Source organism: Morus notabilis, unplaced genomic scaffold, assembly GCF_000414095.1.
Source record: "Morus notabilis unplaced genomic scaffold, ASM41409v2 Scaffold324, whole genome shotgun sequence".
Taxonomy (NCBI): Eukaryota; Viridiplantae; Streptophyta; class Magnoliopsida; order Rosales; family Moraceae; genus Morus; species Morus notabilis.
Window position 1 is genome coordinate 268,589 of NW_010362325.1, and position 18,667 is coordinate 287,255.

General features: G+C 34.5%; 3 protein-coding genes across 4 annotated transcripts; 1 reads left to right on the top strand and 2 right to left on the bottom strand.

Annotated features, from left to right (window-relative positions):
- Positions 1–2,659: 2,659 nt before the first annotated feature.
- On the bottom strand, positions 2,660–4,293 carry LOC21396343 (acyl carrier protein 1, chloroplastic). Its single transcript, XM_010101745.2, has 4 exons — positions 4,058–4,293; positions 3,699–3,797; positions 3,446–3,568; positions 2,660–2,969 (listed from the first exon to the last, which is right to left on the bottom strand). The coding sequence occupies exons 1-4, from the start codon at positions 4,124–4,126 to the stop codon at positions 2,844–2,846; spliced, it is 417 nt and encodes a 138-aa protein (XP_010100047.1). The 5' UTR covers positions 4,127–4,293; the 3' UTR covers positions 2,660–2,843.
- An 878-nt stretch (positions 4,294–5,171) lies between these two features.
- On the bottom strand, positions 5,172–8,790 carry LOC21396344 (CCA-adding enzyme). Its single transcript, XM_024167940.1, has 13 exons — positions 8,635–8,790; positions 8,330–8,549; positions 8,104–8,201; positions 7,444–7,527; positions 7,132–7,262; positions 6,953–7,025; positions 6,800–6,845; positions 6,567–6,676; positions 6,381–6,488; positions 6,231–6,290; positions 5,953–6,014; positions 5,548–5,866; positions 5,172–5,443 (listed from the first exon to the last, which is right to left on the bottom strand). Exons 1-13 carry the CDS (start codon positions 8,716–8,718, stop codon positions 5,243–5,245), a joined length of 1,596 nt encoding a protein of 531 aa, XP_024023708.1. The 5' UTR covers positions 8,719–8,790; the 3' UTR covers positions 5,172–5,242.
- A 1,273-nt stretch (positions 8,791–10,063) lies between these two features.
- LOC21396345 (transcription factor bHLH63) lies at positions 10,064–12,380 on the top strand. Of its 2 annotated transcripts, none has more exons than XM_024167966.1 (7): positions 10,064–10,571; positions 10,664–10,858; positions 10,988–11,053; positions 11,153–11,221; positions 11,373–11,459; positions 11,770–11,895; positions 11,974–12,380. In XM_024167966.1, exons 1-7 carry the CDS (start codon positions 10,497–10,499, stop codon positions 12,055–12,057), a joined length of 702 nt encoding a protein of 233 aa, XP_024023734.1. In that variant the 5' UTR covers positions 10,064–10,496; the 3' UTR covers positions 12,058–12,380. The 2 variants fall into 2 exon arrangements, with proteins under 2 accessions (XP_024023734.1, XP_024023733.1); XM_024167965.1 differs by having other exon boundaries at positions 10,066–10,571; positions 11,373–11,474.
- The last annotated feature ends 6,287 nt before the right edge of the window (positions 12,381–18,667 follow it).

Here is an 18,667-nt window from a genome sequence, read left to right on the forward strand (position 1 = left end):
TTCAATTTAGAATTCAAATTAATTTAAGTTTGACTTAAATTGGAATTTGAATTTGAGTCAAAATTGGACTACAGGATAAATGATGATTTTCTCTTCCTTCCCTATCTGATATTGGCACCACACAGGGATGAGAATCCCCTTAGAATGGCCGGCCATATAGGATAGAGGTAAAGAGGATATTTTGTTTCAAAATTTAAATAGGAGATAATTGACAAGCTTTATCTTGGAGATAGAGATAGGATTCATTCTAGAAGTTTGATTTCTACTATTTAAATATGAGAATAGTAGAAAATTGTAGACACAATTTTGGAAAACAATTTCAGCCCTAATTGTTAAGGCTGGCCGAAATTCTCAAGAGAGAGAGGAAGGAAAAAAATTTTCTCCAAAAATTCCACATCGTGCATGTGATGGTGTTTGTGGAAATTCGAGTGTTTATTGTAACCCGTTTTGTCTCATGTGTGCCCACACACACGTCTTCGTGGATTCTAGGAATTGATGTGGAAGACATTGGTTTTCTAAACACAAAGATTAGGAGCAAGGGTTGTTCGAGGTCAAAAAACTCAAGTTATCAACCGAGTCGGCCTCCAGGTATTTTTCCTAATTGAGTTCTTAATAAATGAATTAATGAGATTAATTTATTCGTGCACAAATTAATATAATATATAGAGTATCTCAAAGGTTTTATTAAAATTTTTGTTATACACGATCCGCCTCTTCCCCGCACCACGCTTCCGCATTCGAATTCGATTTGGATACCAACACCTTCAGCTTCAAATTAAATTATAAATTTGTAATTTGTAAATATGTATTTACTTTTGATATTGTATTTGTAACTGTATAACTTTATAAGTTTGTAAAATTTGTAATTCGTCACAAAATGATTGCACTCTTTTTTCCTTGCCAAGTTTTTATTCCAATTGGGTTTTTCTTGGTAAGGTTTTTAACGAGGCAATCATGAATTACGAATTTAATACATCAATAATATACATGATTAATTTATTCAATTGTGTTAATAATGTCTATTGAATGTTGATTTTGATTTTTACATAATTTTAACACAAACTGACTTAATAATTATAAAAATTAAAAAATATTTAAAAAAAATTCGGGCAAATCGGGCGGGCTCGGGCGGATTAACACAAGCCCGCGGCCCGTTCAAGGGGAAATTCGGGCTCGGGCGGGCGGCCCGAATTTTTCGGGCGGGTCGGGCTCGGGCAAAAACTCATTTTTTTCGGGCGGTCGCGGGCGGCCCGTCCAAAGTTTTAGCACTACTCCATTCTCTACTCCTCCTTTCTTAATTCCATAAAAAAAAAAAAAAAATCTAACCATTGATTTCAGTTTGTAATTATAAATTGATTATATAAAAATAATAATAATAATAATAAAACCTCCATTTTATCAACTATCAGTAAGTCACGATTAAAATTACATGACGTGTATTTACAAACTATAATTGTATTGTAACTTTCAAAACCTCGTTCATTTCACTGATTTTAGTTTAGAATTTAAGTTTTGCTACAGTAAAAAGTTATTAGAAATAATCACATTTGATTTTTTTATTATAGTAAAAAATCTCACATAAAATTACATCTCAATTCGAATTAAAAACTCAAATCAACGAACTAAATGGCTCATAAATGTATTCGCTCAAGTTTGTCATCTTTAAATCTATGTGGAGACTTTTTTTAATATTTGAATAAATTTCACTATAATAGCAGTCTATTATAGACTAAAACATTTGTAAATACAGACACGTAAAATAAGGTTTTAATTCAGCTGTCATCTTACAGCTTATAATTGACCGAATGAGGTTCTTTACTTTATTTTAATGAATTAAATTGATAACTTTGGCCTAAGAGGGGAGAAAAATAGGCCAATAGAAAACACTCACGTAAGTGATAAAATAGTTGGCTTTCCCTTTGGTAGGAGGGAGAGACAGAAAAAAGAGAGAGTTGGAGGAAGAAAGACGGAGGGAGAGCCCGAATACAGTATTAATTGGTTGGTTGAATAGGAGAAAGGAGAGGAAAGGTGGAGGAGACTCTCATCTTTCAAGCCACCATTTTACATCTTTTCATTAATGAAATAATTTATAAAATCCACCGCTTAAAAATTTTATTTATTTGATGGTAACCACCATAAAATATAATCATTAAAAACTCATCATATATTATATATTGTATATACACACTAAATCAAGTACCCTTTTATATCTCAACACGAGGTTAAAGAAAAGCGTGCTAGTTATCTTTGTTCTCTAATACGAAAACCCTCTTATTACTTTACTTTGTTACGAGAGACAAATTATACAGCATAGCTAGCGCGGTTGAAAAATATATATATATATATATATATATTTTTTAGTCCAAGTTGTGGCATTCCATGCATTTGGCTCAAACAGGTCTTAATAAAATAAAAAAATACTTAACTAATAATTTTTTAAAAAAAATTACAGAATTTACTCTTAAGAAATAGTGTATATATCTAAATTTGTACTCTTAATTTTTAATTAATACATTTTTATTAATATAGTTATTTAATTAAAAATAATGTTAATAAATAATAAGAGGTAAAATTTTAGACTCATACACTTTTAAAGAGGTGTTTTTCTCTTTTCCTTATAAATAGATGAGCACTTTTAAAAAATCACGCACATTGTTAATTAATTTTCAAGAAACATAAGAAAGATAGAAGAGACGCATTACAAATGCAAATATTCAAACAACTAGTGCAAGAAAAACGCAAATTACAAACAATTACTCATACTTCGTCATGCTGCCTGATCACTACTTCAAAACTTCAACCATATTTGCTAATCCATTAATTAGCAAACTCTTTGTCTAAGCTTAGGCCTTACTTTGAACGAGCTTCTCTATCAAATCAGCTGCTTCTTGAACCGTGGTTATGTTTTCGGAGCTTTCCTCTTCTACATTTATCCCAAATTCTTCCTCCAAACTCATTACTATTTCCACCTACACCCCCAACATATATATATATATTACATAACACACTCATATGATTAATTAGGATAATCTTGCGATTGAGTAAAAAACAAAAAACAAAAAACGAAAAAAACACACTACTTTTGCTATGCAATTATAAATCGTTAAATCACATTGGTGTCATATAACAAACTATAAATAAGTGTAAATTTAGAACTGCAGAATAACGGTATGATATTTTTTTAAACCATGTGAAAAAATTATCCTATTTATTATGTAAGTATATAAATTGTACTAAGAGTTTTAAGGTCCGTTCATTTCACCAATTCGAGTTTAAAATTTAAATTTTGTTATAAAAAAACTCTCAGAAACAGTTATATCGAACTTTTTTACTACAGTAAAAAATTTCACATAAAGTCACATCTTAACTCAAATTAAAAATTCAAATCAGCGAACTAAACGAGTCCTTAATTAGATAGAAAAGTTAGTTGGCGATGGAGGCATACAGTGTCAAGAGAATCGGCACCAAGAGCAGAGAACTTAGACTCAGGGGTGAGCTCAGTCTCGGCAGGCAATGCCAGTTGTTTCCTCACTATGTCACAAACCTTTTCCACTGTCTGGGGCTTGGCCTACCAAATTAAAAAGAAATTTAGTGTGGGAATCAGATACTTTTCTTCTTCTTAACTTATATATAAATACATAAAAAAAAAAAAGAAGGGACTTGTGTATACATGTATTTATATATGGGTGTCTACATACCGCACAAGAAACTCGGAAGCGGGAGGTTCTTAATGAAGGGAAGCCATTTTTGGCCCAACTCATAGAAACTATCGTCAAATTACAAGCCTTTCCATTCACCTGCATTATGTATATATATAATAAGCTTCTAAAGCTAATTTATTTCTCAAGTTTGATATATTCCGGACTATATATATGGCAATAAAAATAGAGATAAAATTGCCCGCTCTCCACCTCCGCACGTACGAGGTTTTTTTCTTCAAAACGAAGTCGTTAAACACCAATAAAATTAAAATGGTTATTTATTATATATATATATATGTATGTAAATATAACATAACTCGAGAGAAAAGAGTGAGCATGATAAAAATAATTAGAACCTGAGAAATAGTGGGGAAGGTGAGGCGGAGTGGAGATGTGAGGGAAGAAGCTGAGACGGTGGTCGGCATTGGAGGAGATGATGGATGGGAATGAGCGAGAAATGAGATGATGAGAGGGAAACAGAAAAGATGAGACTGAGTGAGTGAGAAGATGGATAAAGCCAAGTGAAGGAAAAATTATTTGTGAAGGTGGATAAGTGAGTGGTGCTTGTAGACGGATGCAAATTGCAAAGCTGCGTGGTTGGAAAGTGTTGGACAAATCCATAAGTGCACGTGATTTGCCGCTACAAGCCTTGTAGCCCAACTCCAACACCTACTGTGGTCCCACACCACATTTTGAAAAATAATTTTTTTTTCTTCATTAATGAATACCCTGATCAAAAAATTATATTAATTAAAAATATATTAATTAAGTGTAAAAAATAAAAATTCAAATCAACGCACTCTTAACAATAACTTCAGTAATTTTCTCTTTTTTTTCCCCTTAAGAGAAATTTAGAACTATACAAAAAAACCCAGCCTAAGACCAACTAAATAATTAAAAAGCTGAGGAAATGAATGAACAATCAATCCATAGAGCACAAAAAGACCAAATAGCCCCGTCATCACAAAAAAAAAAGAAAGAAAAGGGCAAACCGTCACTGCATTGTACAAGAAAAAGTAAATTGAGTTGACGTTTAGTTCATGTATTCAGAATTATTTTCGTTTTACGTGTATTTTTTGTGAGAAAAAAATATTATAAAGAATCGTGAATCATGATTCAGAATAAAAAATGAATACAAGAAACAAACATGAGTCTACATAAGCATAAGCCGTGATCAGCCCCTCTCTCGTTTAGTGTATATAATAATTATTTTGCTGTGAGATATGAACTCGTCTCACTTTTGATCACTTATTGAAACGACAAGTCGTTCTTAATTCAATTATGTTGTCGTTTGTTTTAAATGACATGTCGTTCTATCATTACTTTATTAACGACGCGTCGTTTCTTAAAAACCTTTTGTCGTTTCCCCCCTCTCCAAGACTCCAAGTTGACCATTCGAGTTATTCGGTTAATGTTGCTTCCTCCGGAAACTCAAATTTTAATGCAGCGAATGCATTGCTTCTCATATTTTTAGTCTCAGATCACCAGATTTTAATAAAAATACACACACACAAAAAAAAAGGAAACTAGAAATTTATTAGTTAATGTTTCCTGGTTGGAGGGTAAACAGTATCAAAAACAACAGTTGCAAACATTTGTTGAACCTCCGGCAAGCAACCCAATGCCAAAGAATCGTAATCAATCCTTTGCCCAATTTTAGGCACAGATTCCCTCCCTAATTCTCTTTTTATGGATTCAAAAATCTTGCACACCCTCAATGATAATGTCAATGGGATAAAAACCTGAAAAGGAAGATAAATCACGACTTGTTATGTAAGACCATTTGTTCACTTATTTCTTTCAAGTGGTTCAATGGAAAGCAATGCTAAAAGTGTTGGGGACTCACAAGGTCTGAGCATGGCGCTTTCCGAAATTTCATCATTGCTTGAGAAACATAATCAGGATCTGTCATCTTGCGCAACATGGCTTTGACTGAAGCTGCAAGATCAACGACCTCATTGATCAAGGCGTTCTTGGAGCGCGTGGTGGTCACGGGTTCTAATATCTCATGGAACGTCATCACGTGCGGTTGTGACATTGTCCTCACGATTTCTACAGCCTCTGGCAAAGATCCACCATTGGAGACTGCAAGGCTAAACGCAGCGATAACCAAGGGATCTCGAGGCTTGTCGTACAGGGCCTTGTGAAAAGCCAAGATAGCAATCCTGCAATTTTCAGCAAGTTGAGTTGAAGGAAAAGAGAGTTCTAACATTCACGAAGCCAAGTTGCTTAAAAAGTTCTTAGTACTTACCATAGGCTACTGTGACATGGTTGATTAGGTGCCACATATTTATCAAGGTTGGAAAACAAAGACTGCATAGTAGAATCCAAAATGTGGCTTTGTTAATGAAAACTTTCAAAACATTAGAGTGCAATAGAAAAGAGAAAGGGATAAAAAAGAAGAGAGATAAATAACATTATTATTATTATTATTATTTTTTTTTTTTTTTTTTGCAAACTCAATTGTTCGACCAGATAAAAAAGAAAAAAGGAAGTGTGGAAGTAACCAGAAGGAGCATCTGCACTTACCAAAAGCATGTTAGAACTCTCATCGCGTCTTCGAAAACCTTGGGAAGCAAAATACGAGGCCTGCATGATGTAACTAAATTGAAATATTCAGAAGAAGAGAGAGAGAGAGAGGAAAAGCAAAATATGAACTGGGGAAGAAAAACTGCAAACCTGGACGGGTAGAAGGAACTCTAGGAGCCCAAATCTCCATAATAACCTCAACGATGCCTCCGAAGACCCAAATGCTAGCATATAATTCATTTCCATGAGGATCCTTCCCTATCGAATTTGTGAACAAAGAGATGAGTAACCAAGAGGACAATAAGTTCATAGGAAAGAGGACTCTGTCTCTGTTACCTTATCAAGTCTTCTGATCGAGAAAGACAATTCCTTTAAAGAAAGTGCTATATCTTTAGTGAAATGAAAACCTAATCGAGCTGCAATTCTTATCCCACGTAAAATGCGAGCTGTGGAATCAATACAGAGAGATGGAAAAAGTTGAGTTGATGAGGCACCTCATGAAACCAAAAATAAGAACACTGCTAACACTAAATATAATAAACCACTCCAGATACAAAAGCTATACGCACCGCAGTCTTCTGCAAAGGAAATATTTGCTGGTATTACTGTCCGCATCTAAACAAAAAAAAAACCAAAAAAGAAAAAAAAAAAGCAAAGTTAAATGAACATTGAATGCCTCTTGTTCTTTTGAAAACCGAAAACATAATGAAATAGATGCGCACTTTAGATTTTCGAATATCTCGTATTCCCCCCATATAGTCATACACAATCTTGTCAAATGGATCGAACATCAACCTGCAAAGAATGATACTGTTATTGCAATGTAACCTTAATTTCAATCAAAACTGAGTGTGGATTGTTAAGGCTAAACATCCAAGTAAAAAAGTCTGAAGTACTTAACCCATTAATGGTGAAGTCCCTCTGTAAGCAATTCCTCCAACGAATGTAATCGTGCCTATTGCAGCCCGGAGGCCTTCTGAGGCTATCAAACTTCTTACTAGAATGTCTTTCACAGGTGCTAAAACTAGAAACCTATATAGTGAAAAGATCCAATTAAATAGTGAGAAGATTCAGATCCTAAAAGAAAGGGAAGAAGGAAGAATGAGGGGCAGACAATGACTTCCTTACAAGCGTAATAATCTATTTAGTGACCTATTTCAAGCATGCCATGCCTATAAGAAGTAATTTCAACAAGTAAGCTCGGTAGACAAACCTCCACAGTGGCATCATTTACATGAACATGACATATAGGAAATCGTTTTCCGACAATTTCACAACGGAGAAACGTCTTTTTTACCTGCATTTTTTTAATAAATCAAACATAGTGAATTGTAAATCAAATTTAGAATTCCCACATGATTCAAGTAAAATACTGTTAGTGTTAGCCTGTTAGGCATGCTCACTTATCATGAATAGAAAGGGAAAGGAAAGTGTTACCCTTTTCCTACCCATGCAGGTGTTTACTAACAAAATCAAGAATGTCAATTCAAAAAGACTGTTATAATGTAGGGAACGAAGAAAGGAAACGCCAATGCCAACTCTCAGTTACCGCCTAGTTTTGTTCCCCTTTGAATTATGCTATCTCAGCCCGATCAACTGGCTCTGGACCAACATATAGATCCAACCACAAAACAACTTTTGCAGCCTCCCTAAAAAATAATTTTAATTATATGCACAAAGATATTTTAATATTTAAGCTAAAATATCTTCGTTCATCTTTTAGGTAAGTAAACAATGGAAAACCTTTTTTTTTCTTTTCCCAAAAGTTCTTAGTTCCCTAACAGAGTATCATCTTTTGGAACTGATATCGCAGAATGTATCTGATCAGTGCTACAACAAATCTAAATGTCTTGAATATAGATAGAGAAATGACCTCTTTGAGTTCAGCTGAAGTAATAATATCAAAATCTTTCGGAGTTCTCTTTAGAATAAGATCACGAACACAGCCTCCAACAAGGTACACCTCATATCCTTCAATTCAACACCAAAGACGTCATGCAACTAAAACACACACACACACACACACACATATATATATATATATATATATATATAATACACACACACATGTATTTGTAAAAAGAAGAAATTTTCAAGACCTTTTTGCCTGAGGCCACTGAGAATTAATCTCGTAGGCTTGGGAATCGAAGACATCTTAATCCCGAGTTCTTTGGAACTGAGCTTCTTCCATTCAGGTTGCTTCTCCTTCCTATCTTTACTAACCGTAACCGGAGCATCATTTTTCCGATCTCTTTCTCCGAGGCTAGGTGAATCGGCGACTGGTTCAACCGCCGCCGCGGATTTGCTGAAGCAGCGTACCTGCAAAAGGAAATTAAATTCGATGCCGCCGTTTGGTTGCAGAGAAAATGAACAAAGAGAAAGGCAAACGAAGAGAGAGGAAAACCTTTCGAAGGCAGAGAAGGGAAAGACGGTGAGGAGTAGGAGCAAGGTGGCTCCGACATGCCAGTCCAGAGACGGCGAGCGTCATCGTTTGGCGGTGTAGAGTGCTTCACCATGTCATTACAGAAATGGCGAAGAAGAATCAAACAAACAAGAAAGATAAGAGCTTGGTGAAGAATAGAACGGAGATAAAAGGAGAAAATGAATTTAAATTTAAATTTTAAAAAATTCAAATTAAAACTTATTAAATATAAATTTAAATTGTAATCACTGAATTAAACTGAATTAAACTAATTAAATAAACGGAGCTGAACTTTAATTTACCTGGGAGTGGGACGACGAGACAAGGATTAGATTGTTTGCTAACTACTGGGTGAAGACTGAAGAGAGTCATGGTACTGGGCTCGCACGGCCCATTATGGATAGTTCTGGGCGAAGTTTAGCATGAATTCTGCCCATAAGAAACCCAGCCCACCTGGTGTGGCTTTTAGTAATTAATTTTAGAGAAATTTTAGATGAGTGAGTCATAAACATAAATTTTCTAAAGAAATATGCATCAAAATCAGATTTTCATATGTATCTCATCTAATATTCATAGTTAGTAAACAATATTTTTTAAGCCTTATTCATTTTATGACTCAAGTCACATTATTACAGTATTTTTTCTCACAAAAATTTAAATTTAACTTTTTTATTATAATATTTTTTTTGAACAAATACAATTTAAATCACGATGAGTTATGCAAATGAACATACCTTTAATATCCAAAAATCGTCCGAACTCACTTTGTGAGTCTGAGTTAGAAACTAAATCCGAAAAGAAATTATGACTTTATCATGTGAGTGTCCGTTAAGGGGATCGAAACCTTAACAAAACAAACTAAAAGTCTGTCCATCCAACCAACACCTAAGGAGTTAAAATTAGCACAATAAATTAGTACTCATAATTTAATTTAAGGCTCCGTTCATTTCGCTGATTCGAATTTAGAATTCGAGTTTTGTTACAGTAAAAAGCTCTCACAAATAATCACATTTAACTTTTTTGCTACATTAAAAAGCTCTCACATAAAATCACATTTCAACTCGAATTAAAAACTCGAATCAGCGAACTAAACGGGCCCTTTAACTTTTTAATTTTGCAGGAATTTTTTTTTTTTAAAAACAATACTAAGGTCTAAGAATCTCAGCTCAATTGATCCGTTAAAGAGTTGATTGTCTTTCATTGATTGAATCATTTTATTAAAAGAATTTTGCATCTCATTTGCCACACCAATTAGTAATTTAGGATAAAACAAATTAGTACAGGAATTAAAATCTCCAACATTATTCTTTCCATTCCCATTGGACACAGGATCAATCAGAATCCTGTAGAATTGGTTATTAGTTGGTGCTTAATCAATCCCCTTGATTATTTGAGCTTCTAGTCCTAAAAAAAAGGCTATATAGCTTTCCGTTGGAGTCCCTCCCTGCCACAGCACCATATATATATGCACAAGGAGCAAAATCAGAAAGAGGCATCAACTTTCAACTTTATAACAACATCCCAACTTCAACACCTCAAAATGGCAGCTTTTTCCCAGCATCCCCGCTTCTGCTCTTGACTCTTTTTTCGTGCCAAAGTCCTCAAAGATCACATGTCTGGCTAATTCAAGAAAAAAAAAAAAAAAGCATTTCCTGTAATTTTCACCTCAGATTTCTTCCAGGTGAATAAACTACTTTGTTAGAGAGACTTTGGCCCCTCCGATGCCATGTCCAACTCCAAATTCATGAAACCACAAGTGACTGAGTCTAGTCTCTTTCACCTCCACTATTCAGTACTCTTGTTGTAATGAACACTATTATTATTTACCCCTTTTACTATACTAGATGATACATCTTTACAACAACACAATGTCTTCATCATCATCTATGGAGAAGGGAAAGAAAACAATGATCTCTAAAGTAAGTACATTATCACTACACTAGGAGTTTATTGTTGTACATGTTGTGGTTTTTATTTTTATTTTATTTTATTTTTGGGCTATATATGATAGGAAGAAAAGGAGGGCAAATTAGGAAAGAAGATGAAACAAAGGAAGCAAAATGGTGGCAGCTTCATCACCAATTCAGAGGAGAAGAGGATCAAGTTGGATTCTTCTGATCATCAAGAGGAAGTTCCGAAGACCGATTATATTCATGTGAGAGCACGCAGAGGTCAAGCAACAGACAGTCACAGCCTTGCTGAAAGGGTATTACCAATATATATACATACATATATATATATATATATGTATATATGTATGTATAAATATAGTTCCTATATTTGTGCTTATGTTGCTGCAAAAGAAGTGGTTTCATTTTGAAACTTGGTTTTCCAGGCAAGAAGAGAGAAGATCAGAGAGAGACTTCAGTTTCTGCAGTCTCTTGTTCCTGGTTGTGACAAGGTGAAAAAACAGAAAATTTCATGAGCTTTGTTTGTTGACTTTTGGCTTCAATTATTTCATTTGTAATTTACACCATTTATCTTTGGTCATTGCATGTAGATAACCGGCAAGGCTCAGGTGCTAGATGAGATAATTAAATATGTCCAGTCGTTGCAGAATCTAGTAGAGGTAATACTACCATAATTCTTTCATATATTTAGGAGAAAATACAAATAAACAAATAAATAAATCCAAATACATCTTAATTTGACAGCTTCTTCCAAACTTCTATCACGTGTTCACTCCTCTAGTCACTACTCATCACTTTTACTATCTGCAGCGCCTTGCAGCGAAGCTTGCTTCCGCGAACTCCATGCTGATTGGCTTCGAAGTTGACCCGCTTATGAACACGCAGGCGCCAGACCAGGTGCCCTCATTAGATGTAAAAACTCTTCAGAAAGCCCTTTCTTTTTCTTAGATAAATGAGTTCGTCTAATGATGCACATCATGAAAAATTTTATCGTAAACATTGCGAGTGCATAAGTGTCAACATTCTGCAGATTTTGTCAACTTGAAATTATTGTTTTCTCCTAGCTAGCTAGCTGTTTTATCTTGTGTATCATTTTCCTTTACGGATATATCATACTGTTTAATCGCTTAACTTTACTAATATCTTTTCATTAAATCAATAGTACTCGCTTCATGTCAATATTGTTGACGCCAGATTATGTGAACAGGGGAAATGTTGCTTTGAACTTCCATTTCAAACTGTGTCAGAATCTACAAGTTTAACTCAGTTCAGTTCCTTTGCTGACACCACTACAACTACTACACCTGGTTTTGCATCCACTGAAATATTTCAGGTATTCGTACTTGTTTATTATAAGTTTGCACATTCATGAAAAATCCAAGTTCCAATTTGATAGTGAAATCTTTTTCAGGATTATGGAGACCTATTTTCGGGCTTCAACGGCCAACGCCAGAATATTGATTTTCAATGTGTGGATAACATGAGCAATTTCTAGTACCTCAGAAGACACAAAAGAAAAATATTGAAGACAAGAAGGAAACAAGAATGCTAAAGATCTAGAGAAATATTGATGCTTTGCAATCTAACTACTTGATTATAGTAGATTGTTAGGAGCAAAAAAAAAAAAAAGAGAGAAATTTCGTTCTGGTGGACAATAACACCAATTATATTGAGTGACTTTTTCCTCTGCTTTAATTTCTTCAGAAAATTTCAAGAGGTTCATTGTCACCCTACTGTTGTGTACTAATTATCTTCTGCTATTTCTATATTTTGTGGGTTATCTTTAATCTTCTTATTACAAGAGTACATTTTTGTTAATGAATTCCTTATCCATCAAAAAAGAAAATTATTGGCTGTGCCTGTACGTGTCACTTTTTTATCAGTGCTACAAATTATATAAACTATCAAATGCCTGCATTGCACCTAGGAACTCTTTTTCCATTATTGACAGAGAAACTCTCCTGCTTTGAGAAAGTGCAGGTTGTAATCAGTACAACATCGTACAACTGTGTCAGCTTTCATTTTATTCTTTTTTCATGTCTAATCAACATCTTGGGAAGAAATTGAATGATGTTGAAATGAGGGTTAGTTTTTGCATGAATGTGACAATTGGGAATTGGGATAGACTAGAAAAATAATGACGGAGGTGCATATGAATATACGATTCCAATTCAATATTTGACCCTCCAATTACCTCTTGTGCTAAGTCTGACATTATGTCTAGCAACAATAATGAACCCCAATGTACAAGTTTTCACGCGTTTCAATGTGAAGTCAAGATTTGTTACATTACATTGGTGAATGATCAAGATTGGAGAGTTCAAAAATTCATGAAAAATCAACTGAACTGATTAATCCGCGTCTAAGTTCTGAACCGACTGTTTTTGTTTTCATTTTTTTTCCCCCACCATGCACCTAGTAGTCATCTCTTCTTTGCATTTCTCATTTGTTTAGATTTTTTTTTTAATATATAAACTTTAAATTAGTCATATCTTGGATAGCGGCTGCGGATGGAATATTGGTTTAAATTAAAATTTCATCGGACGACGAATTGGTTCGATTGAGTTATTCAATGTACACTACCTAGATTAATGGATAGTTTGGCTGCTGCGAATTCTAATATGTATTGAATTGATAAAGGATGTTCAAAAATAAAAAATAAAAATCTTAAAACAGCCTGACGCTGTTATATAGGTCTAAATAATTTCTAGTTTGTTACCATTTGCTCAATAGTCAAAACTCAAAAGGATTGAGGCTATAGCAACACTTTTGAAATGTACTAGTATTAGTGTAGTGGCTTCAAATTGCCGGCGGGGCCTACTCATCAGGTCAATATCAATGCCAACTATGTACAGCCAATTATCAGCCATGCATATATATATATATATATATATATATATATCTATATGTGTGTGTGTGTGTGTGTGTGTGTGTACATATATCCAAGTCGTTTATTCACACATGACACGTGATATGGATGTAAAGGAACTAATTCTATTTCTCATTGACACCAAATTAATTATACGAAATCCTTTGTATGTACATTAGTGAGGCATTTCACAGGTAATGAAATTTTGTAGTGGAAACACTGGAACTACAAGAGTTCCTGTTGATTGTGTAATTAGTTCTTAATGCTAGCTCTTTCTATTTTTAGAATGATTGGTTGTAATATAATTCTGAACATATTTTTGAGTGAATTATAGGGGATTGATTAGTTGCTTAATTGGTAATCTAATTTATCTAGATTAATTGATTCACATATTATATTTTTAGAATTCATTTCTATATATACCTATGTATAATTATTTGTAAAAATATCAGTAAATATTTGAGCGACCGATCAATTGGTATTAATGTGATAATATTAGTAGCATTAATTTACTAAATAGCAATAGTACTATATTTTATAGATTGGTCTTAACCAGCTCACCAAACACATGTGGAAGAGCTAGCATATATATAAACATCAGGGATAAGTGCTAAAAAGAACCTAGCTAGCCAACTCATAGAACCATTTATGTATGCTGATATATATCTAGAGTCCTAGATCTTTGATTTGGACATTTGCAAGGGCCCTTAGAGTTTTTTCCATGTGACCATCAATTTACGCTTCACTGAATGTAAACTTTGTCAAAAGTCATCAAGAAAATTAATGTATATGGTACAATTTAGATAGCGACACATGGCCCAAGGGTCTAAAATTTTATCAATACAGACAAAGACAGCCTATATTGCTGTGGAGGACGAAGTTTGAGCTATTATGCATTGCATGCACTATGCATTACGCAACCCCCAACACAAACTTCCGCACTAACATATAAGAATTACGTGTGTGTCTGTCTCTCTATATACATACCTACTATATAATAATATAGGTGTAGTTTTAATGATTATTCAAATATTTATTTTTATCAATAATATTTATAATTGTTAGGTATTTTTATTAGTTGACAATTTATTGGTAATCTTGTAAAAATTTAAAAAATAGGTTCAAGAAGATTTCAAATTGCAGAAGAAGAATTCGATCTAGATTTGAAGTTAAAGTTGCATATTTTGTTGAGTTGAGATTTGAAGAGATAAGGATAAAGGCTTGGTCAAAGGAAGATAAGACATTTGTTGAGATTTGGAGAGATAAAGATAAAGCATTAGTTATTTGAATTTAAAAAAGGATTCTAGAATGAGATAAGGATAAAAAAGATTATGTTGAGATTTTATTGTGATGATTATCCAGTTTTTTGGCTTTTGGCTGGATTCGAATTTGAAGTGAGTTCGAATTGTAATTGAAGATTGATTTGGCCAAAGAAAAATCTATATATATATATATATATATATATTTTTGGATTTTACAGGAGATTAACTTGGAGCCAATGTGATATCTAAGTCATTGTATAGATATATGTGTGCATGGAGGCATTGACGTGGAGATGGTTGGAGAAGATTTTGGAAAAATATAAAGAGAATCGGAGCTTTAGTTTTAAATTAGATTCTCGTTATCTTTTGGAGATATTATTAAAGGCTTTAGTTTCAACTAGAGAGAATATGGGTTTAATAGAATATTTTCAGAAAAGAATATGTGAGTTTTTGTGAGCCTTGTGCGTTATTGAGATCGTCCTTAGGGAGAGGGATTTGTTGCTTTCGGGAGGAAGCTCTTTCGGTCGAAGGGAGTTCGCCGTGCAGTTAAGAAGACGTGTGGTGCACGTTAAACAAATCACTATGGAGATTCGTCACAGCGGCGTCGTTGTCTAGGAGGGAGTCCTTGAGTGAATAAGTCCGTCCAGTGTCTGTAATTTCTGGAACATAGTGAATTGTTTATTGTCTGGGTGTGACCCCGCTGAGTAGGTATGCGCACCGAACTGCGATATCATATTGTGTGTTCCTTTACTTTCTGCACTTTATTTTACTCGAGCAACTGAAAATAATTAACTCAGATCTATCAAGTGGTATCAGAGAGGTTCACTGACCATAAGTTTGGTGAGATCTTGGAGAGTTGATCTGTTATATTTGGAATGAATTTTCTAAAAGAAGGAGGTTCAGTTGTACGTTCCCCTTTGCTTGATGGTTCGAATTATTCATATTGGAAGGCCCGGATGAAGGCTTTCATCAAGACTCAAGATGAGAAGGCCTGGCGTGCTGTTTTGAATGGCTGGAAACATCCAGTAACTAAAGATGCAGAAGGAAAAGAGACTCTCAAACTCGAAGAGTCCTGGAGTACTGATGAAGACAGGTTGGCCATCTACATCTCTCGTGCTCTCATTGTAATATTGAATGGAGTTAACATCAACCAGTTCAAGATGATATCTACATGTGAATCGGCAAAAGAAGCACGAGAGATTTTGGAGATTACTCATGAGGGAACTGCCGCCGTCAGACAATCCAAATTAAATATTCTCACAACCAGGTTTGAAAATCTCCGAATGCATGAAAGTCAAATTATTTTTGAATTTAATTCACAGTTGTGTGATATAGCTAATGAATCCTTTGCTCTTGGTGAAAAAATTCCCGAGGCAAAACTTGTCAACAAGACGTTGAGATCTTTACCACAAAGATTCGCCTACAAAGTCATTACTATTGAAGAGGCGAAAAACACTGAGACTATGAGACTTGATGAATTGATGGGATCACTGAGGACATTTGAAATGAATCCAAGTCAAAATAAGAAAGAGAATGAGATTTCTCAGGGGATTACTTTTCAAGCCGAAGTGAAAGATAATGTTGAAGAAGAATATGAAGACTTAGTGGAGTCTCTTGCTCAATTGACTAAAAATTTCAACAGGGTGATGAAGAAGTTCAACGAGAAGAATCAAGCTCCAACTTTCAACAACTCCAACAATTTTTAGAAAAATAAGGGAGCTACAAATTCCTCTAATGATAAGAAGAAGAATAGGAGAATTTAATGCCGGGAGTGCAACGGTTACGGACACATTCAGTCTGAGAGTGCTAACACTCTCAAAAAGAGGAAGAAGTCTCTCAACGTCACATGGAGTGTGAGGATTCTGAAGACAACCAGGAAGATGAAGATCATGTGAACAACTATGTTGCGTTCAATGTCTACCAAGATATTCCAAACTGCAGTGTTACAGATCGTGTCACAACTTATGTTGCAACATCATCAGCAACATCATATGCAACACACTCTGGAAAACCAGAAGAAAATGAAGATTTTTCAGATTCTGACGATTCCAACGATGGTGAAGAACTAACTGAGCAGACAATCCAGGAGGCATATGAAAGCATGTTCAAAAAATGGGTTTTGGTGGTTAAAATGAATAAGTCTTTGTGGGAGCAAATCGATGAGCTTATTAAAGAGAAGGATGTACTTAAGAAGGTTGCTGTAAACTATGAATTTTGGGCTGTTGAAAAGGAGAAAAAGCTGTAGGAGACAAGAGTTGAATTGGAGCACACTCAAAAGGTATTGAAGATGATGAATTCCGGCACCACAAAATTGGATAACATTCTCTCGATAGGAAAAGCGAGTGGTGATCGACATGGCCTTGGCTATACTAGTGAGAGCTCAACGTCCAAAACAATGTTTGTAAAGAAGACGCCTTCGACTTCCTCTAGTAAGAAGCTTACTATCTTATCCCCTCGACATAGAAGGTTTGTCCCTGTAATGACTGAGAAAATCCCAGACCTTAAATAATACAATTTATGTATTTAAGCCAAGGATTTTCTTAGACAAATATTATGTGACTGAAGGATTTATGGAATTAATATATGTATTCCTAAATTCTGTAGCAGATTTCATGTTAAGTTCATGTTTTCGATCAAGTAAATTCGATCGATAAATTCTCGTCGTACTTTAAGGCGGAATAATTTTCAGTACAAGTATAGTTTGAGAATCTTAATTTCAAGAATCTCCAAACACAGCATGATATTAGCAGCGTATAAAAAAATGCACTGACATTTTAAAAGAAGAGAAAATCCTTAATTGCCAGACAGCTAGGTTAAAGTCAGAAGATAAATACCCATAGTAGAAGGGTACAATGTGAACTCGGGAGTTGACACCGTCAGAAACAACATCATTTCCAAAAATTAACGCAGGAAAGTTAAATTTAGAATTTGTTCAGTCTAGAATTAATTTCAAGACTATAAACAGTTCAAGATATTACGCGAATAAGAATTTAATGTGATATCCAAAGCAGTCAAGGATTTAACATTTAACTGTAAATAAGCAGTAGAAAAAGGAACCGTCAGAAATGGAAACGAATTCCTGTCAGCTAAGTTACTCTCTTATAGTCAGTATAATTTTTATCAGTTTCAAAGGGAAACTTAAGAAAGTGGACAAGAGTACAATGGGGTAGGTGAGATTTTTTCCTCTCCCTTCCTCCACTTGGCCGGCCATGCATGAAAAAAATAGAGCCAAACATTTGGCTAGTGGAGTGTGCTAGAGGACTTTATGTTAAGGTGATGTGATGTTAGTGGTTGAAGGGGAATTAATGGCAAAGTTGCTTCTTCTTTTCTCCCAAAACCGGCCAAGAAAGGGGGATTTGAACCAAAAATTTGGTTGAATGATGGAGTGGAATTGGTATTAAAAAAATAATTTCCAAGTTGCCTATAAAAGGAACCAACATAGGATAAGCTTCATTTTTTTTTCTCCTAGCTTTTTCCCCATTCAAAAATCCGGCCACCCTACAACATTTCCTCTCAAATATTTTCCTCCACTCTTCCAATCTTGAGCCACTAGCAAACCATAGAAGAAGAAGAAAGAGATCAAAGGGTCTAGGAGGAGACTAGTCAAGCATTCCTCTAAGGGTAAGGAAACTCTAAACCCTCTCTTTTTATGTTTTAGTAAAGTTTGAAATGTAGAAATATTCCTCTTAAATTTCCTTATACTTTCTAGTTCCAAGCCATTAACAAATCTTAGAGGAGTTCAAAGGTTTTCAAGGGAGAGAGAGAGTTCTTCAAGGGTAAGTTCTCAAACTCTTCTCCATTAATTTCTAGCCAACTTTAAGCTTGGATTTATGGATGTAAATTTGTGGTTCTTGAGGAAGATGTGTTGTAATAAGGGTGTGTGAGTTTTATGTTAGTTTTGTGAGTTATGAGGTTAGTTTAATGTGGTATGATTATGCTTGATTTAAGTTTGCTTATTTCCGGTTAGAGGAAAA

Bases quoted from the DNA above. Each gene is read 5' to 3' on its own strand.
- LOC21396345 (XM_024167965.1), top strand. From the start codon at position 10,497: ATGATACATCTTTACAACAACACAATGTCTTCATCATCATCTATGGAG. The intron at 11,475-11,769 runs GTAAAAACTCTT...TTATGTGAACAG, and splicing joins ACCAGGTGCCCTCATTAGAT to GGGAAATGTTGCTTTGAACT. The intron at 11,896-11,973 runs GTATTCGTACTT...AATCTTTTTCAG, and splicing joins CATCCACTGAAATATTTCAG to GATTATGGAGACCTATTTTC.
- LOC21396344 (XM_024167940.1), bottom strand. From the start codon at position 8,718: ATGACGCTCGCCGTCTCTGGACTGGCATGTCGGAGCCACCTTGCTCCT. The intron at 8,550-8,634 runs GTTTTCCTCTCT...TTCCTTTTGCAG, and splicing joins CCCTTCTCTGCCTTCGAAAG to GTACGCTGCTTCAGCAAATC. The intron at 6,677-6,799 runs GTGCGTATAGCT...TTGATTCCACAG, and splicing joins TTCCTTTGCAGAAGACTGCG to CTCGCATTTTACGTGGGATA.
- LOC21396343 (XM_010101745.2), bottom strand. From the start codon at position 4,126: ATGCCGACCACCGTCTCAGCTTCTTCCCTCACATCTCCACTCCGCCTC. The intron at 3,798-4,057 runs GTTCTAATTATT...TACATAATGCAG, and splicing joins CCTTCCCCACTATTTCTCAG to GTGAATGGAAAGGCTTGTAA. The intron at 3,569-3,698 runs GTATGTAGACAC...TTAATTTGGTAG, and splicing joins GCTTCCGAGTTTCTTGTGCG to GCCAAGCCCCAGACAGTGGA.